This window comes from Varanus komodoensis, unplaced genomic scaffold (genome assembly GCF_004798865.1).
Source record: "Varanus komodoensis strain SLA01 unplaced genomic scaffold, ASM479886v1 scaffold55, whole genome shotgun sequence".
NCBI lineage: Eukaryota > Metazoa > Chordata > Lepidosauria > Squamata > Varanidae > Varanus > Varanus komodoensis.
In genome coordinates, this window is record NW_025336157.1 from 698,596 (window position 1) to 724,358 (window position 25,763).

A 25,763-nucleotide genomic window follows, 5' to 3' on the forward strand; every position below is an offset into this window, starting at 1 on the left:
CGCCTTTCCTTTGAGGATTTTAAGTGGTTCGCAGCAGCTCTGTGCAAGATGTGATTTGGCAGGCCGGCCTGCAGATCCGACCGAGCGCCTGGCTGCCTTCGCTTCCCCTTCCGTGTCTCTCCTTTGGGGAAGCAGAAAAAGGGGCACCACACTTCCGGGCACCGGCTGAGCGCACGTGACTCGGGACTCCACTCAGGGAATCCCTTTGTTATCCGCGATAAAAATAGGCGATAACAAGAAGGTCCTTCTGCCCCCCCCCCCCCCCCGGTCACCTCCAGGTGGGGCGAAGCTTGCAAAGGAGGGTGGGCTTGGGGAGCAAAGTCTGAGCAGCCTTTTAAGGGTCTCTGACGATGCTGATGGCGACTGCCGTGTCCAGACCTAGTCTGGTCTGAAATCACAGCGAAGGGCAGTCCCCAGATGTGTCCTTTAGGTGTGGCTGGAAAGGGTTTGGCTCTGCTCAGCCTCAGGTCAAGTCCAGAAAGAGCCGGGGAGCCGATCCTCCAGACGCGCGTGCTGCTACCGTGGTCTCCTTTGCCGTCCGCAGGGTACAAGCCCTGCGATCCCCAGCTGGTCCAGGAACGGGTGGAAACTCTCGACCGGTGCTACCGGGAGCTGGTGGCGCTGGCGGCAGAGCGGCGTGCCAAGCTGGAGGAGTCGCGCCGCCTCTGGAAGTTCTTCTGGGACATGGGCGAGGAGGAGGCCTGGATCCGGGAGCAGAGCCAGATCATCTCCTCGGACGACTTCGGCAAGGACCTGACCAGCGTCCTGCGCCTGACCAGCAAGCACAACGCCTTCTGCGACGAGATGAGCGGCCGCGCCGGCCCGCTGCAGCAAAGCATCGCCGAAGGCCGGCAGCTGGTCGCCGAGGGCCACTTCGGTGCCGCCGAGGTAGCCGAGCGCATCCGGGAGATCGAGGACCAGTGGGAGCACCTGCAGGCCCTCTCGAGCGAGCGGGAGCAGGGCCTCCTGCAGGCCTCCAACCTCTACCAGTTCCAAGCGGACACGAACGACATGGAGGCCTGGCTGCTGGACGTGCTCCGCCTGGTGTCGAGCTCCGAGGTGGGCCACGACGAATACTCCACCCAGAGCCTGGTGAGGAAGCACAAGGACGTGGAGGAGGAGGTGCACAGCCACCGGCCTGTGCTGGATGCCCTGCACGAGCAGGCCCGCAGCCTGCCGGCCGCCTTCGCCCGCTGCCCCGAGGTGGACGGGCGCCTGCCTGCGCTGGAGCAGCGCTACGAGGAGCTGGTGACGCTGGCCGAGCACCGCAAGAGAGCCCTGCAGGACGCCCTCAACCTCTACAAGATGTTCAGCGAGGCGGATGCGTGCGGGCTCTGGATTGGCGAGCGGGAGTACTGGATCGAGACGATGGACGTCCCGGAGAAGCTGGAGGACCTCGAAGTCGTCCAGCAGAGGTGAGCGGATCAGCCCGCTTTCTGTCGTGACCCACGAGAGAGAGGGTCTTAAGGAAGTACTTCATTGGATGCCTTGTTTCCCAAAGAGAGAGAGTCATGTCGTATTTTCAACACCGTTCTGTATTGCATGTTTCTGAGCTGCCTCTGGAACCATTTAAACACGTCTTAATTTTTGTTAAACGTCAGAACGGTTTGGAAACTCTGTATAAAGAAGCAACTTTAAAACGGCACAAAGAGAAGAGTTTGCGCAGAGGGGAGAGTCTTAAAAGGGTTTCCCAGGCAGGACAGGAAGCCTCTGACTTCCGGCAGAGAACTTGAACGGGGAAGGATCGGGGTGACTTCCGCGAGGATACCGTCCCATGGGGGACGGGCCCCTGTTTCAGGGACAGACTGTCCTGAATGCAGCGCCATCCCTCCTCTGGCATGGCGAGGCCTTTCTGAGCCGGCTTCCCTCGATTTCTGCCTCATCCCAGGTTTGAGACCCTGGAGCCGGAGATGAACAACTTGGCCTCTCGCATCGCGGCCGTGAACGAGATTGCGAGTCGGCTCCTGGGCACGGACCACAGGAACAAGGAGAGCATCCGGGCGACGCAGGAGCAGCTCAACACCAGGTGGGGCTCGGAGGGGAGTGTGGGTGCAGGGGGTCCGGTGGGACGGGGAAGAAGGTCTGCCGCAGAGAGGCAGGCCGAGATCTCTTCTCGCTCCTCCTGGAGGGCAGGGCACAGAATAATCAGTTCAAGTTACAGCAACCCAGAGTCAGGCTGGACATCAGGAAAAGCTTCCTCACTGTCAGAGCGATAGGACAGTGGGACCGGCTGCCCGGAGAGGTGGGGGGCTCTCCCACACCGGAGGCATTCAAAGGGAAACTGGGCAGCCACCTGAGTGGGATGGTGTGAACTGGTGTCCTGCAACAGCAGGGGGTGGACCCAGTGGCCTTCGTGGCCCCTTCCAACTCCACGATTCCACGATTCTAAGGTCAGGCAGTCTGAGGACCAGAGCAGGGGAAAGCGGAGCCCCTTCCTTCGAGGTCTGCGGAAAATAGTTTCTCTTTCGAGCAGCAAGTGGGGTGCTCTGATCGGAGTTTTGGAGGAGTTCTCGGGGTCCCTTTCTGGTGGCGGGAGGGGCAGGGATGCATTTTTGAGGGTGTTGCTCTGCCTGCCTGCCACCAGGCCGTAGCAAGGTGGAAAAGCACACACCAGCTGGGAAACCCACCAGACTCTTGGTGCCTGGGGGAAAGGGAGGGAAGGGGGCGTAGCCACCCCTGCAAGGCCAGGGGGCTGGCTTCAGCTCCTGGTTCTGGGGTGCCCCGTCCCTGCCTGAAAGCCCGTGCATTTCCCCTTCATGCAAAAAAGCGGGCGCGCAGCCACAGGGATGTTAAACAGGATCCGGGTCTCCCCACTCGGCTCGCAGGTGGCAGCAGTTCCAGGCCCTGGCCAGCCGCAAGAGGGAGGCCCTGACGTCGGTGCTCAGCATCCAGAACTACTACCTGGAGTGCAACGAGACCAAGGCCTGGATGCGGGAGAAGACCAAGGTGATCGAGTCCACCCAGGGCCTGGGCAACGACCTGGCCGGCGTGATGGCTCTGCAGCGGAAGCTGGCGGGCATGGAGCGGGACCTGGAGGCCATCCAGGGCAAGGTGCAGGACCTGCGGGAGGAGGCGGCCCGGCTGGCAGCCCAGCACCCGGAGCAGGCCCCGGCCATCCTGGCCTGCCTGTCCGAGGTCGACGGCACCTGGGGCGAGCTGCGGGGGACCATGCGGCGCCGCGAGGAGTCGCTGGGCGAGGCCAGCAAGCTGCAGGGCTTCCTGCGCGACCTGGACGACTTCCAGGCCTGGCTGCTGCGCACCCAGACAGCCGTGGCCTCGGAGGACGTCCCCGCCACCCTGCCGGAGGCCGAGCACCTGCTGAGCCAGCACGAGACCATCCGCAACGAGGTGGAGCACTACCGGGGCGACTACCGGCGGCTGCAGGCCATGGGCGAGGAGGTGACGCAGGGCCACACCGACGCACAGCACATGTTCCTGCAGCAGCGCCTCCAGGCGCTCGACACCGGCTGGAGCGAGCTCAGCCAGATGTGGGAGAACCGGCACCAGCTGCTCTCGCGGGCCTACAGCTTCCAGGTCTTCCTGAGGGACACCAAGCAAGTGGAGGGGGTGCTCAGCAACCAGGTAACGCACGGAGGGGGGGGCGTCGCCACGGGCCCCTCCTTTTGCACCCAGTGGCCTCGGCCAACCTGGCCGAGGGTCAGGAATGCTGGGGGTTGTAGTCCTCCGCCGGACTGAGCTTTTGTCCCGGGCTTGCCGTCAGCCTAAAAGCTTGTCACCGGTCCGCCCACAAAGGTCGGGGAAGCGCGCCGTGTTTGCCGGCTTTCAAAAGAGAAAACTCTAATCTTTCCAAAAATCATTTGTAAAAAGATAATTAGAGGTGCAAGAAAACCAGATGTTGTCTTGGGAAGACTTATTTCGAGAGCTGTGCTGGCTGCCAACCCTTGATTCCTTTCGACCTATTTATTTGCCCAGCCTTTTAACGGTTCTGATGTTTTTACTGCATGTCTTTAGATGCGCTTGACGTTAGGGTTCCCGTGCTGCTGTGGATCCAGCCGTTCTGTTTTATTCTCTGCACGCCGTCTGCAGAGATCCTCACTGGATATACGCTGGGAAACAGACGTTTTCGATCAGTTGGTCAATCGACGCTGTCTCCCCTGCAGGAGTACGTGCTGACCCATACAAGCATGCCCGGATCCCTCCAAGCAGCCGAGGCGGCCATCAAAAAGCACGAGGACTTCATGGCCACCATGGAAGCCAACGGAGAGCGGATCAAGGGGCTCGTGGACTCTGGGAGGAAGCTGATCCTGGAGGACGGCCTCCACGCAGACAAGATCCAGGAGAAAGTCAATTCCATCGACAGCCGGTGAGCGAGGGAGCGAACGCCGCCTGGAAGTGCTGGATCCATCCTTGGGAGGGAAGCCGTGCAGGGAGCTGGACGGAGGCAGGCCAGGATTGGCACGTGGGCTGAGAGTCCGCGACCGGCCCCGAGTCACCCCGTGACTCTCATGGCCGAGTGAGGACTAGGAACTTGTCCTCCTGAGTCCTGGTTCAAGACCTGCTCATCTTTATTTGCGCCCCGCCTTTTCCCGCTGTTGGGACGCCAGGCAGCCGGCGGCATCAAAACGCGCTTACAGGTCAACCCTCCCTAGAAATATGCAGAAGCTGAACACGAACTGTCCCTCTCGTTCAGGCACAGGAAAAACCAGGAAGCAGCCCAGGATCTCCTGGCCCGGCTTCGCGACAATCGGGAGCTACAACACTTTTTGCAGGACTGCCAAGAGGTGAGCCGGGGCGGCGGAGGATGAGGGCAGAGGTGCCAGCTTCCTTGGTGGGCAACAAAGCGGGAGCAGGCCCTGCGATAAAATGTTGCAGCGTGGAGAACTCCCTCACCGCTCCTGCCAGCCGTCTCCATCTTCCTTTTGAATTCTTGTACCACCTAGTTTTCCATGTGGCTTCTCCCTCCCCTCCAAAAGTCCAGCAGTCTGTGGCCACCGTGTGCACTTCACTGGGCTTTTTTTTTGGGGGGGGGAGTTTTCTTTTATGGGGGTGGAACTGTTTGGGATTCATACCCAACAATATTATTCATGGTCCAAAACCTGGAGAAAGAAGGATATTTGAGGTTCTAGGATGGAAGGTGCAGGTGCGAAATTGCAGATGCAGCGTGGCATTGGGGTGGGGGTCCCGGCACACCCCCAGCTCTTTTGTTTCCACCCCCTCCCTTCGTGTGCCTTGCCTTTCTAGTTTCTCGCAGGGGCTCTTTCCAGTTTTGACACTTTGCTACAAGGGGTGTGCGATTCTGCACTTGTCATTCCTGCTCCTTTTCTTGCCAGTTTTTTTAGGCAGCATTGGAACTGTCCAGTTTCAGTCCTGTGGCTAAGGAGTGCTTTGGGCAAGAAAGTTGCGAGCAGAGAAAATACAGTATTGTATTGTTAACAAACAAAACATCCTTTTTTCCACTTGCGTAATCTTGTTATTCTCCAGCCCCAACAGTGCCACCTAAAGGTTTTGTTGTGGAATAGCAGGTCATTTTCCCCAGCTCAGTGCTGAGACAAACCTGCCGCCGTCGGCCAGAGCAGGTGCATAGCCTTGTTTAGAGGCGGTCTCGGCACGAGGCAGTTTGGGAGGCGAGAGTGATCGGCAAAGCAGGATGAAAAAGCAGCAAGAGAATTAGGAAAGCACACCCTCGGGGACCTGAGGGTTCGGTGCTAGGATTGTGCTGTGCTCTCGCTTCCTCCGCCAGCTCACACTGTGGATCAACGAGAAGATGCTCTCGGCTCAGGACATGTCCTACGACGAAGCCCGGAACCTGCACACGAAATGGCAGAAGCACCAGGCCTTCATGGCGGAGCTGGCCTCCAACAAGGGCTGGCTGGAGAAGATTCGGAAGGTGGGTGCCGTCCGGAAGACTCTGCCCTCCCTTTCCTTCCACAGATCTCTGCACTGGAGCCTTAAATCGTGCCTGGAACAACAGCATCTTCTCTGGACGGTCCGCTGAGCGATGCTGCAAGCTGCCCTTTGCACGTTCTCAAGGAGGCTCGTTCCTTCCTTAATAAGAGAGTTGCTGCGGCGTGAGCTAGCTTTGCAGATGGAGAGCCCTGCTTCTGGATCCCAGAGGGGGCCGTGGGCTCTTCCATGGCAAGGCAAACACGTTGCACATGCTCAGAGGCACTCCCGTCTGCCGCAGTGAATGAGACTGCCACGACATGGGGCAGGACTGAATTGCAGTTTTAATAAATAGTAAGAATGATGATAATAAGCATATATGTAGTACTTAAGGAGAAGACTGTAGCAAGCGGTGGAGCCAAAATTCCCTGGGCCCATTGGCAGGTAAGGCCCTGCCTGAAACCTCAGAGAGCTGTGGCTGCCAGTCAGTGTCGGCACTATGGGGCTAGACGGATCCCTGGCCCGCTGTGGTTCTGACGTAGCATCTGGAGGACTTAATGGTCTGGAGGGAGAAGCATTCTCTTCTGGCCTTGGGCACCTTCCAGGGAGGGGACGTAGCTCGGAAAGAGTGCTGGTCTGCGGGGCTGGACTCCTGGCGACTCCAGTGTAAGAGGGCTTGGGAGCAGGCGATGCGGAAGGACCCCTTTCTGCTGGAATCCCTGGAAGATGTTGGCGAGATGATCCCGGCTGCCGGAAGGCAGCTTTTTGCGTCTCTGGCCACGGAGGGATCGCAGAAGCCTCTAGCGGAGTCTCATGCTCAGGCCGAAGACCCCGGCGTCTCCATGTAGGGCTAGGAGAGAGCTTTGCCTGGGGACCTGAGGAGGAACTGCCGCTGCCAGTCCGTGCCGGCAAGCCTGGGAGGCTGCTACGCTCACAGCAGGCAGCTTGTCCGTTCCCCTTGCTGCCGGCCTGGACAGCCTTCCGAGGCCTTCCAGGCCTTCGGGGTCCCAGGGCACGTGACCCGTGAACGTGGCCGGCTGGAGGACAGGCCGGAGGGCTTCCCGCGGCCTGCGGCGCAGCTTGCGAGGGCCGCGTCCCATGTGGTCTTTCCGGCAGGAGGGGGAGCAGCTGGTGGCCGAGAAGCCAGAGCTGGAGTCCGTGGTGCAGGCCAAGCTGGGCAGCCTGCAGGAGCTGTGGCAGGAGCTGGAGTCCCGGACCCAGAGCAAGGCGCAGTGCCTCTTCGACGCCCACCGGGCCGAGCTGTTCACGCAGAGCTGCTCCGCGCTGGAGGCCTGGCTGAGCGGCCTGCAGGTCCAGCTGCACTCGGACGACTATGGCAAGGACCTCACCAGCGTCAACATCTTGCTCAAGAAGCAGCAGGTGGGTCCCGGGGGGTGTGGGTCCGGTGTGCGGCAAGGGGAGAGCCCTCGCCCCACGGGGAAGGTGGCACCCCGGCGAGGGGCGGCTGGTACAGGGTGCTGTGCCGAAGGGAGCCTTCCCGGGCACCCTCTGTAGTGCCGACACACCCCTGGGGGGCTCCTCCGGTCCCGCTCACTCCGGTCCCCCCACCTTGCCTCGCAGATGCTCGAAAACCAGATGGATCTGCGGGAGAAAGAGGTGGAAGGTCTCAAGGCCCAGGCGCTGGCTCTGAGCCAGGAGGACTCCAACACCGTGGAGGTGGACGGCAAGCTGCGGACGGTGGAGGAGAGGTTCGTGGAGCTGCGGGCGCCGCTGCGGGAGCGCTGCGAGAAGCTGCTGGCCTCCAAGGAGGAGCACCAGTTCCACCGGGACCTGGAGGATGAAATCGTGAGTGGCCGGCGAGCGGGATGATGGGAATGGAGGGGATGATGGAGGAGGAGATCTTTTCTGCAGGCACCACACACAACTTGGATTTGGCGTGGCAGGGACTGTGTACTTGGCGGCCAGATCTGAAATTGAACACAAAGTTGAAACCCGCTAGCGCTCCCAAGAGTTCACGGACTCAGTCTCGGCTCAGCTCACTTTCTACGCTGGGCCAAGAAGTCTGGTGTGCTGGATCCCAGGGGCCCTCTGGATGGGGAGGAACTCCAACACAACCGTCACTTCAGCAACACAGCTCCTCCCCCTGGAGTGTGGGCTATCCTGTTATCCAAACCCCGGGAGGATGTAGTTTTGAAAGGGTGGGGAAAATAGCTTTAAAAACTGGCAGGTTCGTAAGTAAAAAGGCACCTGGCTTATCTCAGCCTTCGTTTTCCCCTCGTCCTGCAGTTGTGGGTGAAGGAACGGATGCCCATGGCTGTTTGCACCGACCACGGCAAGGATCTTCCCACTGCCCAGCTGCTGATCAAGAAGAATCAGGTAATGCTTCGTGGGATTTGTTCTGAATGGGAAGCAGCCAGTTGGGGCTCTTTAACAGAACGACAACAGCCAGGCTTAGAGGAGCCGGTCAAAGAGTCGCGAAGAAGCTTCCCCTCGGTGGGGAAAACTTGTGCCCCCGAGCATAAACAACGGAAACTTCTGCGGCAGCACTGGGGGGTATTCTGTTGCAAAACATTGCAAGCCCGTGAATTCAGAAACTTGTGTTTCTCTTGGGTGAGGCTGGAGAAATCGTGGAGCAGCTCTTCCCTGCCCTGTCTGGTCTCTAGCGGAGCTTTTTTCTCAGGCTAGCTAGATTTTGGAGAGGGTCGGGGAGAGAGGAGAGAGGTGCTGGGACAGCCTTTGCCAATTTCCTTTGCCTTCACCTTCTGTGAGGCGGTCAGCTCTTCTCTCTTCCACATTTTCTGCGCAAGGGAGGGCGATGGAGGACAGAGTGTGGGCCCCTCAAAGCGTTGTCTAAAAATCTGAAGTATCCAGTTGTCTCTCAGATAATTGCTCAGAGCCCCCGGATAGATCGGATAAAGCTTTGCCCAACTTGGTGTCATGTATGTTTCCGTGACGTGGCAGATACAGTCCCTTTTTCTCTGTACGTTGGTGAAGATAAGAAAAAGCCACGCCGATGTTTGATCTGCCTCTGAGCATTCAAATGTGTGACGATCGCGCACTCTTCCCCAAACTGCACTTCCAGGCTGGGGGGGGGGTGAGAGAGAGAAATCCTTTAAAAATGGGGCAAGCTAGCAGTGCAGCGTGTCTTGCTGTGGTGGGTCCTGCGGTGCACATCCCGGATCAGCAGGCCCCCCGCGTCCTCTGTCTCTCGACACCAAGAGGCGGGGCGAGGAACCCTGGGACATGCGGTCGCAAAGGCGCTTCCCGGGGGACGGGGAGGCGCGGGTGCTTGTCCGCGTGCGCCGGGTCAGTGCCCGTTTCTCCCCCCGCAGACGCTGCAGAAGGAGATCCAGGGCCACCAGCCCCGCATCAACGACATCCTGGACCGGTGGCGCGGGCTGGGGTGCGGCGGCCTGGAGGCGGAACTGCAGGGCCGCGTGGAGGCCCTGCAGGAGATGTGGAAGGAGCTGCAGAACCAGGTCGAGAAGCGGCACGGGCGGCTGGAGCAAGCGCAGGCGGCGCAGCAGTTCTACTTCGATGCTGCCGAGGCGGAGGCGTGGATGGGCGAGCAGGAGCTGCACATGATCTCGGAGGAGAAAGCCAAGGTGGGAGGGAGCTGTGGATGGGGGGGGGGGGACGCACCCGGGCTGTACCTCCATCTCTCCGAAGTCATTTTACTGGCTCCTGCTTGCAGGACGGCTTATAAACTATCGCTTAAGACTGCCCCACAGTCATAGCATGTGAGGAAGAGGGGTGAGGAGGGCGGAGGAGAAACAAAACGTGCCGACGCGCTTGCTTCCCTGCATCTGGAAACTCACCTAGCGAGTTTCATGGCCCAGTGTGGACTACAACTCGGGTCTCCCAAGGCCCATTCGAGTGCTCTGACCACTTTGCCACGTGGGAGTTGGACCTACCTAGAAATGACTGTCTCTGTGATTGGAAAGCTCTGATACCTGAAGCCTAGTTACGCAGAGAAAAAGTACTCTGTACATGCCCTGAGGGATGCCTGTCATGGATGCTTTTCAGGACTTAATGTTGCCATGGAACTACAAGTTCTGGGCCGTCTCCTCCCTCCTCGTCACTCCTATTCTCCTTCCCTTCCCCAGGACGAACTGCTTGCACAAGCGATGGTGAAGAGGCATCTGGGGATGGAGCAGGCGCTGGAGGACTACGCCCAAGCCATCCACCAGCTCTCCATCCAGAGCCGCGACATGGTCAACAACGGGCACCCAGAGAGGTACGTGACCTCCTGCTTCCCACAATTCCGTGTCCTAAAAACACAGAATGGTAGAGTTGGACGGGGCCGTGAAGGCCATTTGGGGCTGCTCCACAGCCTGGAAAAAGGGTCTGAGGAGGGGGAGAAAGATTAACCTTGAAACGGGGTGGCGAACTCTTTCGGGCCGAGCTTGTGCCAAGCCCAAAGGAGACCCACTGGTCCGGCATCCGTGGCTGATGCCTGTGCCCTTCCCCCTTCCGGGCAGCGAGCGGATCGCCCTCCGGCAGGGCCAGGTCGACAAACTCTACGCCAGCTTGAAGGACTTGGCCGGGGAGCGCCGGGCACGGCTGCAGGAGCATCTCCGGCTCTGCCAGCTGAAGCGGGAGGTGGACGACCTGGAGCAGTGGATCTCTGAGCGGGAGGTGGTGGCCGCCTCTCACGAGCTCGGCCAGGATTACGAGCACGTCACGGTAAGCCTCCCCCTCTGGAGCCGTCCGGACCCTCCTCGGCACCCCACGGCCGGCCCGAAGCGATGGCGGCGCCCTGGCAATCCAACCCCTCCTTTGTGTTGTCGCTGAGATCACAGGAAGAGACCGCGTTCCGTCCGGAGCTCCCGTTCCCATGTTCCCCAGCAGCTGGTTTCTACTGGAGCCAGCACAGGGCCATCAGGACTTGCGGTCACGGACACCTTTAGTCTCCATGATGACTTTGTCCTTTAACGCCGCCTAAATCGGAGCCCATCCTTCCACCTTAGGGAAGCGAGTTCTACCGTTGAGCCTCTTATGTTCTGAAGATGCCCTTTTTATGTGTCCTTAATTGCCTGCCAATCAGCCCCGTGGGGTGACCCCTTTGGGATCCAAGTATCACCAAAGCGGGAGCAAAAAACCTCCACTCGCTCTACCCCGTGCATAATTCTGCACACTTCTATCCTCTCTCAAGTTACTTTTCCCCCTAAGTTAAACAGTTCCAGATATTGTAATCTTTCTTCATGGGGAGTTGTTCCAGTCCCCGATCTTTTTAATTAACTGTTTCTGCAGTCTTTCCACTTCTGCAATTTACTTTTTTAGATGTGATGCCCAGAAACTTTACACAAGTGCAAGCGCTCCAATTTGGACAACCTGACCTTGTCAGATTTCGTTTCCATTCCTTTCCTAATTTTGCCTAATATGGAGTTTGCCTTTTCCACAGTTACGGGGTTATTATCAAGCCCCCATGACATATTTGTCATTTTCAGGTACAATAAAAACATTAAACCTTCCCCAGTGACGCCCCATTTCCTTTTAGCTATCCCCTTTTCTCTTCCATACATCCTGTACTTAATAAGTAAAGGTTTGGGGTATAATAAGTGAAACCATTCAGCAAAAATGAGGAAATAAGTAGTTATAGAGAACATAAATCAATAAAATTAAAGGGTTGTGTTGCACATGGCTTTTCCACTGGCCTGCTCTGTCTTTGTTGGATCACATTTCTCCGCACGTCCTTCTCGAATATCTCCCCATAGGAAGTGGAATTCTCTTTTAGTCATTTGGCACGACGTACCTGTGCGGAAGTGCTGCTCACCTGATAGCTCTTGGGCTGACTGTGCATATTTGGGGTTTGACCGGATTGTTCAGAATGGGAGAAGCCAACGGGGGTTCTTCTGGGTTCACGCGGTTCGCTCTGCCACCGAGCCGCAGTCCCCGCTGTCCTGGGGAGGGGATGGGGCGCAGCCGCTTCTCCCGGGGCCTGCGTCCCACCCATTCTGACCCCCGTGGCACCCCCGCCGCTGCAGATGCTGCGCGACAAGTTCCGGGAGTTCTCGCGCGACACCAGCACCATCGGCCAGGAGCGCGTGGACGGCGTCAACCGGCTGGCGGACGAGATGATCTCCACCAGCCACTCCGAGAACGCCACCATCGCCGAGTGGAAGGACAGCCTGAACGAGGCCTGGGCGGACCTGCTGGAGCTGATCGACACCCGCAGCCAGATGCTGGCCGCCTCCTATGAGCTGCACCGCTTCTACCACGACGCCCGCGAGACCCTCAGCCAGGTCCAGAACAAGCAGAAGCAGCTGCCCGACGAGGTGGGCCGGGACCTCAACACGGCCGAGGCCATGCAGCGCATGCACAGCGCCTATGAGCACGACATCCAGGCGCTCAGCACCCAGGTACCCCGGCGGGCCGGGAGGGGCGGCTCTGGGGTCCTCTTCCAGCGGGCCGAGGCAGGGCGGGTGGGCCCGGGAAGGGGTGGCCCAGAGCGCCTTTCGGCCTGCAAAGAAGCCCCCGGAACAGGCGAGCGGTGGAGCCTCTTCCAACCTGCACGGCCAGCCTAGCCTGCAAGGTCACACGTCCTGGGAGGGAATGAGCGTAATTCAGAATTTTCAGGTATTTTATTGCGCAAACGCTGTTCCAGGCAGCTCCCCAAACACATTTTCAAAAGCCGAGATGTTTGTTCTTCGTAACGGCTGAGTACTAAGCCTGTTGCTCCGTGCCTGAGGCAGAGAGGGCTTTTCAGACCTCAAACTGTCCAAAACAATGCGCGGGACCTTGCCCTGCTAGCCCAAGGGCACAGAGGGAGAAAGGGCACGTGGCTAGTAGCCTTTGGGCTAGCCAGGGCCACCGCCCGGCTGGCCCGGTATTTGAACGCGCCGCTGGCCTCTGCCCCGAGCGACAGCTGCAGAGGCCGGCGGACGCTCCCGGCGGCACACACCGTGTGGCTCGTTGCGTTGGCAGGTGAAGCAGGTGCAGGACGACGCGGCGCGGCTGCAGAAGGCCTACGCCGGCGAGAAGGCGGACGACATCCGGCGGCACGAGCAGTCCGTGAGCGAGGCCTGGGCCGACCTGCTCAGCAGCAGCAGCGGCCGCCGGCACCTGCTGCTGGACACGGTGGACAAGTTCCGCTTCTTGCGCATGGTGCGCGACCTGCTGCTCTGGATGGACGACGTGAACCTGCAGATCGACGCCCAGGAGAAGCCCAGGTAGGGCCGGAGGGGCAGCCCTGGGCCGGCCCCGCGGAGCCACAGCCCTGGCCGTGCAGCCGGCCGATCCGCTGCGGGGCACGTGCTGCGTGGAACGCCCCGCACGGCCCTCGGGGGCCCTCGGCCGTCGCGGCTGCCTCCAGGGGCCCGGAGTTGTGGCGCCCCTCCCCGTGAATCGCCTCCTCCTCGCTGTGGTCCCCAGCCGCTCTTCCTCCCGCTCTTCCTCCTCATCGTGGTTGCAGCGGGGAAGAGAAGGCGCAACCCAGTGCTGGGAGCTGGGCCGCTCCCCGCAAGGAACATCACTCCCAGCAGTGTTTCCTTACTAAAAATCTTTAGGATTACATTTGAGCCTCTGAGCATACACAAAGTGAAATCTTGAGCCCTTTCTGAACTGACATCCCTGCCAGAACGGGCAGCCTTCTGTGTGCGCGACACACGGGGGGCTCCTGTTAGCGGCTGCGCATTTCGGCGCCTTGCCCTTGCTCGGGGTGCGCCCTCCTCTGCTCCGGCGGCTCCGGGAAGAGCCCCAGGCCGCCAGCTCCCCACCTCCTCCTCCTCCTCAGGGACGTCTCAGCTGCCGACCTGGTCATCAAGAACCACCAGGGCATCAAGGCGGAGGTGGAGGCCCGCAGCGACAGCTTCAACGCCTCCATCGCCATGGGCAACGACTTGCTGGCCAAGGGACACTACGCCTCGGACAAGGTGGGAAGCCAGCCGGCGCTTCTATGGCGGTGGCTCGTTTGGCGCTCTTGGGGGAAGGTCGGGGGTCCTTCCTGTCCGCCGTCCTGTCCTCGCGCCGGCCAGCCCGATGCCCCAGCGAGACGCCCAGGAGCAGAACTGGGTGGTGGCACTTGTGCCCCCAGCCTCGGGCATTCAGGCCTGGCTTGCACTGTGCCTCAGCCCGCCTTCGAGGGCTGTCGTGTCATGCCGGGCACCTGGGTGCGTCAGTTTTGCCTGTGGCTTCTCACGTTGCATGAACTCAGGAAGCGGGTTGTTTGTGGGTTGGGCACCCTGCCTGCCAGCCACGGCTTGGTTCAGGGTGATCCGAGGGTTCTTGGACTCTTGAATCCACCCCTGCGGCCTGGACTGGCCCCCGTGGCAAGCTGCAGCACGCCAGGCCCCCACAAAAGCAAGTCGGTCGACCCCCATAGGCAAACCAACAGTAGGGGGCCTTGCTGTGTGAACACACCCGCTTTCCCTGACCATGGGGCTGATCATGCAGCCATTGAGACAAATAGCCGGTAATACCTGGACTTCCAGGAAAGTGTCTGATCTTAAAGCCTTTGGGATTCGGCGATCATCACGTCTGGAAGAGAGTTCCACAGCTGGACCGTATTTCCCCTTTCCCGCCTCCCCAAATCTCCCACTGTCCAAATTCACCGGGACCCCCAGTTGTGTTGCCAACAACGGGGAACTCCCCCCCACCAGTCCTTCTCCTTTTGGTGCTTAGATCGCAGAGAAGTTGAGACAACTGCAAGAGCGGCGCAAGGAAATCAACGACAAATGGCAAGAGAAAATGGACTGGTTACAGATAGGTAAGTTGAGGGCGGGGAGAGATTTAGGATGGGGATACAACCCGCCAATCCAGCTTTCTGGGGACCCCTGGATTGCCGCTGTTTGGGATATCCTGGCTTTTTCGCAGACTAAAATGCCTCCTCCACAGCTTAGTTACAGGCAGTAAGAGCCTGAAGTTGAAATAGGTTGGTGTTTCTGATCGTCACCTGTGCCTTCGGTTCCTCCCTTGTCTTCCTCCCTCCCTCCAGGGAGTGTATTGAAAGCAGAAGTTGACCCTTGAGCTGAAAGAGGGTCAGTGGGTCAGTGGGAGAGCAGCGCGGCAGAGGGAAGGGGTTAGCTTTGGGGTGGGCGGCCCAGGGGGTGGGCATGACAAAACCACGTGCATTGCATTCGCATGCCATCCTCTCTGGAAGAAGCTTAGGGCTGGGGGAATGCAGCAGTATCCCATGTGATCTAACTTCCACCTCTTGCGCTTGGCTTGCTTGAGAGACGTCTAACGGCCTCGTGGCCAAGTGAGCCTTGCAGCGTCAGCCTCCTCCATCCCAGAGGAATGCTCTTTTCTTCCTCATTGTGGACTAGAACCTTGTGCCGCAAAAGCAACCCTGTTGACAATCTCAGGAAGCCCCAGTCTTGGGGATGATCCTCTGCACAGTAATATCTCTCAGGTTCTGTCTCGTTAAGGTCTTTCAGAGTTAAGACTGGCCTTCTGATTTAGACTGGGAATAACAGCAGCCGATGCTGTTCTATTAAGAGAGGGCTTCTGGCCAGATTTCCTTCTTCCCCTGCTGGAAGCAGCATCCTCCACTGATCCGCGCGTTCTCTTTTCTGCCGGCTGCAGTGACGGAGGTGCTCATGTTCGGGCGCGACGCGAGCATGGCCGAGGCCTGGCTCTCCAGCCAGGAGCCGATTCTGCGCTCGGCAGAGCTGGGCAGCAACGTGGACGAGGTGGAGAACCTCATCAAGCGCCACGAGGGCTTCCAGAAGTCGGCTGCCGCCTGGGAGGAACGCTTCCTGGCCCTGGAGAAGCTCACCACGGTTAGTGGGCAGAGGGCCACCAAGAGGAATTTGGGGTGGGTGGGAACAAGGGAAGGTCTGGGAGAAGGACTCCTCTCGGCCTCGGGTCCAGGTAGCTTTCTTTGTTTTAATGCACGTGTGCATGTATTTATCTCACAAAGCGGAGGGGTGGAACCCCTGAATTCCATTTCAGAGAAGCATTTGAAGGCTTCACTCCCATCATGTCTGGGGTCAGAAGAAAAGGTGCAGGACCGAAGCCATAAGGGACCATGCCAAAATACCGGAGTACCAGCATATTTCAGCTTCAAGCCTTTCTTGCCCGTAACTAACCTTCGGAGTGGCATTTCCACCTTTTAGGATTCCTTTCTCCGAGGGCCCACCTTCAAGGGAGGTTCCCAGCACTGCACAATGGGAGAGGGTCTTCTCAGTGGTTGCCCCCAAGTTCGGAAATGCACCCCCCCCCCCCAAAGCCAGCTCGATGCCCGGCAAGTCATCTTTTCAGGGCTGGGTTGAGACTGCCCTTTGCATCCAGTCATTTAGTGGGTTCTGTTGTTTTGCTGACAAGTTATCTCCAACTTACTTATTTGATTTGATTCCTAACTCTAAATGACGTAAGGCAAGTAAGGGACAAGAATAATAATTGCCAAATGTAAACAGTTGAAAAAATCCTTTTTAAAACCAGTTGTTAAAATGTCTGGAGAAAAGGATGGCTCATGCCTGGTGCTGACACACAAGCAACGCTGGTGCCAGGCAAACTTCTCTGAGGAGCCTAGTCCATAAATGGGGTAGCCACAGAGAAGGCCTTTCTTCTATCTGCCATCCCTTTCACTTCCTTAAGGGACAAATTCCCCTTCATTCACAACTTAAGGGTGGACTAGATGACCTCTGAGCTCCTCCCAGTTTTTTGGCCTTGAATTCCATCATTTGGTTCCTTCCTCCCATCAGCTGGAAGAGAATGAACGTCGCCTGCGAGAGCAGGAAGAAGCAAGGAAACGGAGACCTCGGACGCCACCCCCGCAAGAAGTCGATGCCGCATCGCCACAAAACCAGCATCTGGAAGCACCCCATTCTCCTGCCGTGGATCATGACAGCCGGTGAGAACTGGGGTCACAAAGATATCGGGGGAAGATGGGCAAGCGGCCCAAAAGGAGGGAAGAGTTTCGGGGGAGTCCCAATACAAATTCAGCAGAGGAGAAAAGCTGTCTCCAAAAATAGAATTAAATCCACTCCGTTCTAAACTCAGTTCTTATTTCCATGGACTCCAAAACTCAGCCAGCTGTTTTGGAGTTGATGAAATCTGAATTCCTTAGAAGCTACACTAGAGACAAAATTTGGCAAAATGTTCTCAGGTCTGATTCTGAAGTTTCAGACTTTCTCTAAGTTGTTAGGTCTTGAGATTAATTTATGTTAGTTACGATAGCTTTAAAAAATCTGGCTATATAAATTTTGCCGTATAATCTTTATAAAGTTTTCACAGGTATCTGTATTTTTATGCAACATTGTATTTTGTGTGCCACTGTAAAACACCAAGAGAGCTTTGACTATAAGGCAATATAGAAATAGAATTAATGATAATATTATAGATATTAATAAAGATGGTGCATAATATTCTGAGACTGGCCATTCACAAGAAGAGTTGTAGCTGGTAACAGACATCCTGAGATTGAAAAGGACAGCTAATATAAGCAGTGCAGTTTTAAAGGAAGGACAGAGGAAAATCCTTTATAATTTATGTTATTCATCCTATAATAAATGTGGTAGTCTTTTGGGTGTCAGGTTTCTTTGTCATAGTGGCAAGAGTCCTGGTCTAATTGAACATCAGCACTGACCTGTACCTCTTTCGGCCTTACCCAGGAGTCCTGAAGAAAGAAACCTGTCCCCGGAGTTGCCCTCTCTGAACGGAATCAACACTGATACTGAGTCTCTCCAGGTAAAACATGGGTGTTGGAGAGCTTTGGAGGGTGAGGGGCTGGGAAGGAAACGCAGCGCTGATGCATTGCTTGGAAACACCTGAAGTATGTAGTCAACTCCAAGAATTTGGGTAAAATTTACCCAAGTCTCTCCGAGAGGAATTGCATGGAAACCCAGCTCCGAATCATGCGGTTGGTCATGGACATCCCCAGTGGCTTGGAGAAAAGAAAGCGAGAATACAGGATTTCAGAACCGAGGCAGTGGGGTGTGGTGGTTAGAGCATTGGGCAAAGGATCCTGGGGTTTTAGCTCAGTGGGGTCTTATACACTGCAGGTCTCAGTTTGAGCTTTCTAGGAGCTATCCAAGGTGCTGAATGCCACCTCTCCAAGTAGGTTTGCTCCTCTGGGGCACCACAGTTAGCCCGTAAACTGAGAACTGCAGTAAATAAGGATTCCAGCTGACACCAGCTTCCCCGGTATGAAGACTGGGAAACCCAGTTTCAAAGCCAGGAACTCACTGGCCGCTTGCCGTCTTTCCCCGTTTGAGATCACAGTATTCTTCTGTGGTTGGTTCCGTCCCAGACCTCAGCCAGTGGAGGAAATCCGTCTCGAAGGCCAAAAGCAGGCAGAGATGGGAAGCAGAGCGAACGGTTCATGCAAGCACAATCCAAGAAAAGGGGTCGGAAGTCCGTCCCAAGAAGCCGGCTCGGGAAAGCTAGGTGCTGGGAGCGGGAATGAAGCCGTTCTGTGGCCGCCTCTTCCAGACTGATCTCGGTGTTTCTAGATTTCAGAGGTGTCGGCCACAGTAAACGGGTCACGGCTGGACCCCGAGTCCAAGGGGAAGGAGCCCAGCCCAGCCCCGTCCCCCAAGCTCCGCTCCAAGCCTTCTGCCTCTGGGGCCGATCCCACCCAGGCCACCACGCTGCCCCTGCGCACACCGGATCTCTCCGCGTCGGAGCAGATGGAAGGGATGCTGTGTCGGAAGCAGGAAATGGAGTCACAGGGCAAAAAGGCGGCGAACAGGTGAACTGCTTCTGTGTGCGGGGGGCGGGGGGAGGCGTGCCCCAAAAGGGCTGGCAAAATACCATTTTGTGCCAGGGTCTGGAACCTCCGGTCTGGGCGACCTGGTCCTCAACCCAGCCAGAAATGGAGATGCTCAAATTGTGCCCGAGCCCAGGGTCCTGCTTTGCAGATCCCATGGCACAAGCCAGAATTTTAATCCAGCGACCAGGCAGGAACCTGCCTTGCTTGGGAGCGACAGACCAGATTAGTGAGTTCAGACATGCACCAGCACACAGCTCCTTCATGGTAGCAAGGATAAACATAGAAACAGAGTGAGTCAGAAGGGACCTCCCGGGCCATCTAGTCTGACCCCCAGCACCAGCCAGCTCATAAGCTAGGAATCCTGGCTTATTGTTATGTGTAAACACAGCCAATGTGGGGAAAACATAAACCAAGGTACATTTTGATTTCCCTTGCCTCTTTTGTGCGTTCTTTTCCATCGTGGAATCTAGCCATGTGTGACAATTTTAATTAAAAAGAAGGTTTCAAGTTCAGTTTTCCAAGATTTCACTCCCAAATTGTTTTTCTAACGCACTGATACAATTCATGAAGCAATTATTAAATTATTAACCTAAACCTGGTAGTCAGAATGCACTAGACCTGAATTATTCTCTAAAAAAATATTTTTTCTTACTTATGAGGTAAAAGTCTCCTCCCCCTTCTATAAAAATCAGATTTTAAATTTTAAAATGTCACGACTGCAGCCCTTCACTTGCAGGGTTGGATGCACTGCATTATCCATTGGTTTGAAATTAATCCGTTAACACGGATGAGATGGCTGGCAGAACAAGGATGGGGAACATGGGTCAGCCAGTCACTCAAGGGACCACATTCCGGGGCGGGTGGGGCTAACAGCAAAGGAGGCGGGGCCCAAGGCAGAACGGGCAGCATCAAACCTTTAAAAAACCAGCAAGGCGCAACCCTTACGTAAACTGGGCACATCTCTCTCTGCGTCTTGCGCAGAGGAGCTTCGAGCCGCTCGGGGGGTGCGCGTGTCACGGGACACACTCACGGTGCCGCTTTTCCACCCCCTCCCACCAGGTCCTGGCAGAATATCTACTGCATCGTGCGGAAGGGCAGCCTGGGCTTCTACAAGGACAGCAAGAGCGCCGGCAACGGCATCCCCTACCACGGCGAGGTGCCCGTGAGCTTGCAGGGCGCCCAGTGCAACGTGGCCATGGACTACAAGAAGCGCAAACACGTCTTCAAGCTCGGGTGGGCCCCCGCTTGCTTTCCGCCAGGCCGTCCGTCCCCCGGAGTTGCACTTCCTTGGTTTTGGAGCTCCTGCAGTGAATGGCCCTTCGAGCTAGGCTCGAACCCTGTTTAATAGTTCCGGGACACTTGAGGCCCGTAGGCCTAAACCTTGAGAAATGTGGCAAAGGCGGGGAAAACTGGGCTGGGCGGGTGTCTTTAACTGGATTTTCAGAACGCAGCAAAAAGCCAAGGTAATGTTCCAACGGTGCAGCCTTGCTCATGTAAACATGGATAGGTTTGCAGCCTGATATCCTCTGATCCTGAAAGACAGCCTAAGTCCTGGAGGACTAGAATCATGAGTAGCCTTCTCCTCCATGAATTCGTCCAACCCCCTTTTCAAGCCCTCCAGACTAGTGGCCGTCACACCATGCAGAACTGAATTCTGTATTTAGCAATGTACCATGTGAAGAACAACTTGCTTTAGCGTAGCTTAACTCTCCCAGCGGTCATGTGTCTTATTATTCACCTTCCCCCTACGCTAAACAGTCGCAGATGTTGGGGTCTCGCTTCTTGATCGCCCCAGAGTGCAGGACACAGAATAATGGGCTCCGGATTCTGGCTGGATGACTATTAGGGCAATGGAACCCGTGACATAGGAGGCTGCCGGCTATGCCAAACTAGAGGCATTCAGGATGCAACTGGATAGCCCTCCGGGAGGGATGGTTTAACTGGGAATCCTGCACTGAGCAGGGGGTGGGATCCGATGACCCTCAGGCCCCTTCCAGCCCTATGATTCTATGATCTTTCTCCCGTCACTGGTCACCCTTTTCTGTACTGTTCCCATCCCTACAAAATCCAGAACTCTGCACAGTCTTCCGAGTGGGTTTGGCATCACAGAGCTATACAAAGTCGCATTGCTTCTACTCCATATAATCATACCCTAACCTTTTATCAGAAAGAGGAAACTGGCATCACCACAATTAAAACACACACACGCACACACACACACACACACACACACACATTGTATTTTCTGTTCCATTTCAAAGGGTCCCCATGATGGAATTTCACAGCCTCCACATACTGACCTGACATTCCCGCACAGCCCGTCCATGACCCCTTTCCCGGTGGGTCAGCACCAGCTCAAGCCCCGCCAGCACCTAGGCAAAGCTAGGAAGTACTCCCCCCATTCTGCACCATTTCACACTGGCTTCCCCTGAATTGCAGCTGCCATTTCAAAGCCCAGTCCTCCAAGTCCTCCTTTTGGACTCCCCCCCCCCTTTAAAGCTCACATGGGATTTGCATGTTCTCAGCATTGGGGGTGAACTTTTTTCTCTTCTCTCCTGGCAGGTTAACAGATGGCAAAGAATATTTATTCCAGGCCAGAGATGAGGTGAGTCTTTCTCTTGCATATTCTGCTCTGAAGACCTGCCCCAGGGAGTCCCGGGCTTTTACTCCACACCTGACCCAAACCTCCGCTCCCAAATTGGGAGCGGAGCCGGCTGGAGCCGGGGGTCAGACTAGATGGCCCAGGGGACCCCTTCTGACTCGCTCTGTTTCTATGTTTCCTATGGAAGGGGAAGCTGTATTAGTCAGAAGGGCCCGTCCAACCCAGTGGCTCTGTTCTTTTAAAACAAGCTTCATTCTTCCACCTAGAAGCCTCTCCTTTCTAATCCCACAATTGGGGCTGAGTTCCAAGCACTTGTTGGGGAACAAAGGGCGCTCTTTCCTCGCTCAGAGGAATTATTTGGAAAGACGTGCCTGATCTCTTTATTTCCAAAGAAAGAAGGAAAGCAAGCAAGGAAAAAGTAGAGGGAAAACAATAAAGGCCGAGTCTTGTGCATGTTTGGACAGGAAAATGTCCTAGAATTCACATTTGCTCCAGCGTTCCAGCACTGAGTTACACCGACTCCCCTCTCTGTATATAAAGATGCCAATATATTTAATAATGCAATTGTCAACACAGTTGTGAGGAATCATGTAGGACTTTCCGCATCCGGATTTAGCACCCTGAACGGCTCTAGAAGGGGACAAACCCTAGAGCTCAGAGGGATGCAACCCATGGCAACGAGGATCAATGCTTTTAACGAAGCAACCGTCAATGCGGGGATAAAAATAGGCCGTTGGACCCCTGCCAGAGGTTCTGGCTACTGCTTTTCGCAGTGACCGTTCCCTGGGACTTGTGCACCTGCTGCTTTATTAACTGGCACTGAGGAAGGTGGAAGCCGAAACATTTGTTAGATGGCAGAGAAGGTATTTGTACTCCTGTTCTGAAAACTGGCTGAGAGAGAGAGAGAGAGAGAGAGAGGAGCTGAGTGTAGGAGGAATACGGAAAGGAGGAGCAGAACGGGAGTTGGTACGACCGAGGCATTTGCTGTGCCTGTGGAAAGCGCCAGCTTAGAACCCCAGTATCTCCAGGCAGGGGAAAAATCCTGCCTGAACCCCGCATTGCTGCTGCCAGCCTGTGCTGACAACACAGGGCTGAATGGCCTGTGCAGCTCAGCATTCTGTATCGCAACGTTTTGTTGTGGATCCCATATATTAAAGCCTCGGAAATTCCTGCAACCCAGAACCTGTAATGTTCACAGGCTCTTAAGAGCATGCTCAAGATCCTCATGGTGGGGGGAGGGGGGATTCTGCATGTGTTCAGGAGTGACCTGGTACACTAGACGCCGCCTCCTTTCCGCCTTCCCCCCCAGGCCGAGATGAGCAGCTGGATACGAGTCATCAACGCCGCCACCGCTGCCTGCACCCCGACGCCACAAGGCCTCGCCGAGGACCAAGGCCCGGTCATCGGCAAAGGCATGCCGCGGGCGCTGAGCATGCCCCCCGTGTCCCCCCACAGCGCCACCGAAGGGACCGTCATTCTGCGGAGCAAAGAGACCAAGGAGAAAGACCGGGAGAAACGCTTTAGCTTTTTCAAGAAGAACAAATAGGGACGCTCGCGGGGCAAGATGGAGGCAGCCGCTGCGGCATCTGTACAGAACTGGTCGGCGGGGGGGCGGTGCAGCGGCGGGGGGGCTTCAGGCTGGGGCGGGGGGCTGTTGCGGGGGCATGACGCGACTGGCAGAGGCCGTGGCGGGGGTTCTGTTTTTAGTCCTGCAGATTGCATGAAGCACCTCCAAGCTCTACAAGGAATATCCCCACTTCCCCGCAAACCCCCCAAAAAGCAAAGAGAAAAAAGCCACGCTGCCTCTGACCACATGTATTTGCTGCAGGAGGCCGCGGTCCGGATCGGGGCGGGGGGCCGCCTTGAGGTGGGACACGGGGGGCCGGGCCCCGGGGGTCGCGCCAGGGTGCGTCTGGGGCGGCGTCTGGCGGTCCCATCACTCGGCACGGGAGGCCGGCCTCCGCGGACTGCAAACAGCACAGCCGCCGGGCCGCTTTTCCATTGACGAGCGTCGTCAGACGGCCACGGGGTGTGCAGCGGGGCCGCGGGTGCACCTGTGTCGAGGGTTTTCTCCTGTCGTCTCAGCCCTAGCCAGAAACATCTTCCACCACGTGACCCCGGCCTATTATTTTCCTTGCCCGTCACCAACACGCTCCAGGGCAAGCTGACCTCCTCCCCAGCATCCCCCTCTCAAGCCTTCCCCAGGCAGCGGAGGAGCAAGACCCCCCGCTCGCTGGGCAAGGGTCAGCTGACATTTTGACCTGCTCGGCCAACACCTGATCAGGTAGATGTTTGAATTACGGGTTGGTAAGCGAAACCCACAATTCCTGCCGCCTGCTTCCCAAACCTTTATACCCGCCTTGCCTTCACACACAGGGCCAAGTCCTTCTTGCCACACTGCCCCACACAGTAGGAACCACGGTTTAGGGTCACATCACACAGTCTGATTTCCTTGAGTGCATGAATGAGGCACGGATTCAAATCGGGACAAGCACAACCCAGGACGAGCAGAGGAGACTGTTTCTTTCACGCCGATCGTCTCCATTAATCCTCCCCAGAGCCGATTTTATCTTTTAACCCCACCCCACAGGGGGACGCATTTGTGGGGAAAGTGTGTGTGTGTGTGTACATGTACGCATACTCGTGCGTGTGGAGGGGGATCAGGTCCTCTTCCTCCAGTTTGCACAGGTCCCCATGCAAAGTGGTGCGTAATTGCAGCAAAGCCAACGAAATAGGCAGAGCGATGCAGCAAACAGAATGTGTTGCTTGGCCCTCAGAACAGGGAGCTTGACAAACGGTGCTGGAGCAGGTAGGCCGAAGGTGCCTGCACCATCGCGCTCTTGCAGCTGGCTTCAGGTGCCAAACCCGGCCAGGTGGCAGGGAAGAATGGCGTGAAAGAGCCAGTTAGCTTGGCCTGTCTCCTAGCAGGGGGCGGCTTGAGATGGGCTTCAGCAAGCTCCCGGAAACGGTTCCCTCTTAAAACGGCTGCAGTCGCCCAGGGGCCCGGCCTGAGGAACTCGGCCGTGCTGTGGGAAATTTAAAAAATGGGTACTTTCCGGCAGAAAAGCCTATGGATGGAGGCCAGTGCCACATGCCCTGCCCCGCCTGTCTCACTCCGCTTCAAATCACACCCCTCTGCCGTTTCGCAAGGCGTTTTAGGACAATCATGCCACACCTTCTCCCCTGCCTTTGATTTCCTGACGCATCCAACAGAAAGACCCAGGAGGCCAAGAGGCCATCGAGTTCAGCATGGAAGACTCACCAGTACGGGAGGAAAAAGAGACATCGGCTTCTTTGTCCCCAGCACATGCCGCATGGAGGTTCCCTGACCTGTCCCGGAACATGGAAGTCCGATTTCTCAGCAACTGTGATTTGCCCACCACTGCTGGGCCTTCCAGAGTCCAGCTGCACCCAGAAGTCTCGGATTTGGGGGGGGGTCCCCAAGGAGGGTCAAAAAAGGGGCACAAACTCTGCATTGGGGGCGTTTGTGTGTACAAAGCCTCAGCTGAGGGGTTTGTTTTTTAGGAAAAAGCAGGGGTGCCTGCGTTGGAGAACCTGGTGTTTTGGGGGCAGAATGTGTGCGTGGAGTTTCGTCACAAGGGTAACACTTTGCCGGGTCGTGCGAATGGAGGCGCTCAGTCCATCAGACACGTGCTTTAGTCTTTCCTGGGGCAGAGTCAGCCACCGCCAGCGGTCCCGTCCCATACAGCTCACGGGTCGCTCCATTCCCCCCCGTTCTGGTTCCTGACCCACGTGTGCCTTCCTTTCGTAATCGTAGCCTGCCCCGAATCCCTGCCCCATTTCCTTTGCCATAGGAAGACAGGATGTCCCGGCGCTGCTTGGATCGCAGGAGGCAATGGGGAGGGGGTCCCCATTTCTGTGCAACCTGAAGACACGCTGCCCTCTCGACGCACCGTTTCGGGGTTCCTGCTCCTGGTGGGGCCGAGTGGTGTTTCCGTGTTGGTGGGAGACCGTTATTCACGTGTTTGCAGTGGCATCTTTCCGGGTTATTTTGGACAAATAAAGAGAATCTGTGTAGAGGAGAGTCAGCCTACGTCATTCCTGCACACCAGCTGCAGAACCGAACTTCCCCCCTTTGCTGTTTCTGCAGTGGGAAGCCAAGACGAGAGTCCCATCTGAGGTGGCCCCCTTTTCCAGCAACCAGCGGCCTAAGAGGGGGAAAAGTTAATTTATTTCAGCTTGGTAATGCTTTTCTGTCAAGGCACCCAAGTCACTTTCCATGTTCTACATTCTAAATATTAAAACATCACACCCGACACAGAAAAACAACATTCTTCCATTAGAATAACGTTTTGTCAGGCTAGTATGCTCCTTTCAGGAGTTAATGGTATGTATCTTCTTGGAGAAATGCAGAGTCCACAAAGGGAAAACTTCAGTTGAATATCAGCTCGTTTCCCTCTCCTGTCATGATGCGGACGGCTCCAGAGCTGGGGAAGGTGCAAAAGGGGAAACCCAGTGTGATGCAGGCAGAGGTTGTGGGACTGGAAGATCTGGGTTCTAGTCCTCACTGGGGGACCTTAATACATCGTCATCACAGCAGGAACACCAATCAGTTAAAAATGCATGTTAACATAGTAGACTTGAAAGATGATAAGTGCATTCCAAAATTCATTAAAATATCAGTTAAAATTTGAACCTAGAACAGTCAACAATTAAAACACTCTGAGAATAAAAACGTCT

At 56.5% G+C, this 25,763-nt stretch overlaps 1 protein-coding gene across 1 annotated transcript in view; it reads left to right on the top strand.

Moving 5' to 3' along the window:
* Positions 1–23,389, top strand: part of SPTBN2 (spectrin beta, non-erythrocytic 2) — a 61,159-nt gene extending 37,770 nt beyond the window's left edge. Inside the window, exons 17-39 of the mRNA XM_044448750.1 lie at positions 545–1,415; positions 1,889–2,026; positions 2,826–3,582; positions 4,122–4,324; positions 4,652–4,742; positions 5,702–5,848; positions 6,961–7,224; positions 7,426–7,650; positions 8,092–8,181; positions 9,138–9,410; positions 9,912–10,042; positions 10,287–10,491; positions 11,793–12,167; positions 12,733–12,977; positions 13,541–13,679; positions 14,428–14,512; positions 15,331–15,527; positions 16,452–16,600; positions 17,361–17,425; positions 18,199–18,439; positions 19,520–19,693; positions 21,023–21,065; positions 22,372–23,389. Coding sequence (XP_044304685.1) covers positions 545–1,415; positions 1,889–2,026; positions 2,826–3,582; positions 4,122–4,324; positions 4,652–4,742; positions 5,702–5,848; positions 6,961–7,224; positions 7,426–7,650; positions 8,092–8,181; positions 9,138–9,410; positions 9,912–10,042; positions 10,287–10,491; positions 11,793–12,167; positions 12,733–12,977; positions 13,541–13,679; positions 14,428–14,512; positions 15,331–15,527; positions 16,452–16,600; positions 17,361–17,425; positions 18,199–18,439; positions 19,520–19,693; positions 21,023–21,065; positions 22,372–22,608 — 5,345 coding nt within the window. The 3' untranslated portion in view covers positions 22,609–23,389. The remainder of the gene's footprint in view (positions 1–544; positions 1,416–1,888; positions 2,027–2,825; positions 3,583–4,121; positions 4,325–4,651; positions 4,743–5,701; positions 5,849–6,960; positions 7,225–7,425; positions 7,651–8,091; positions 8,182–9,137; positions 9,411–9,911; positions 10,043–10,286; positions 10,492–11,792; positions 12,168–12,732; positions 12,978–13,540; positions 13,680–14,427; positions 14,513–15,330; positions 15,528–16,451; positions 16,601–17,360; positions 17,426–18,198; positions 18,440–19,519; positions 19,694–21,022; positions 21,066–22,371) is intronic.
* Positions 23,390–25,763: the final 2,374 nt, after the last annotated feature.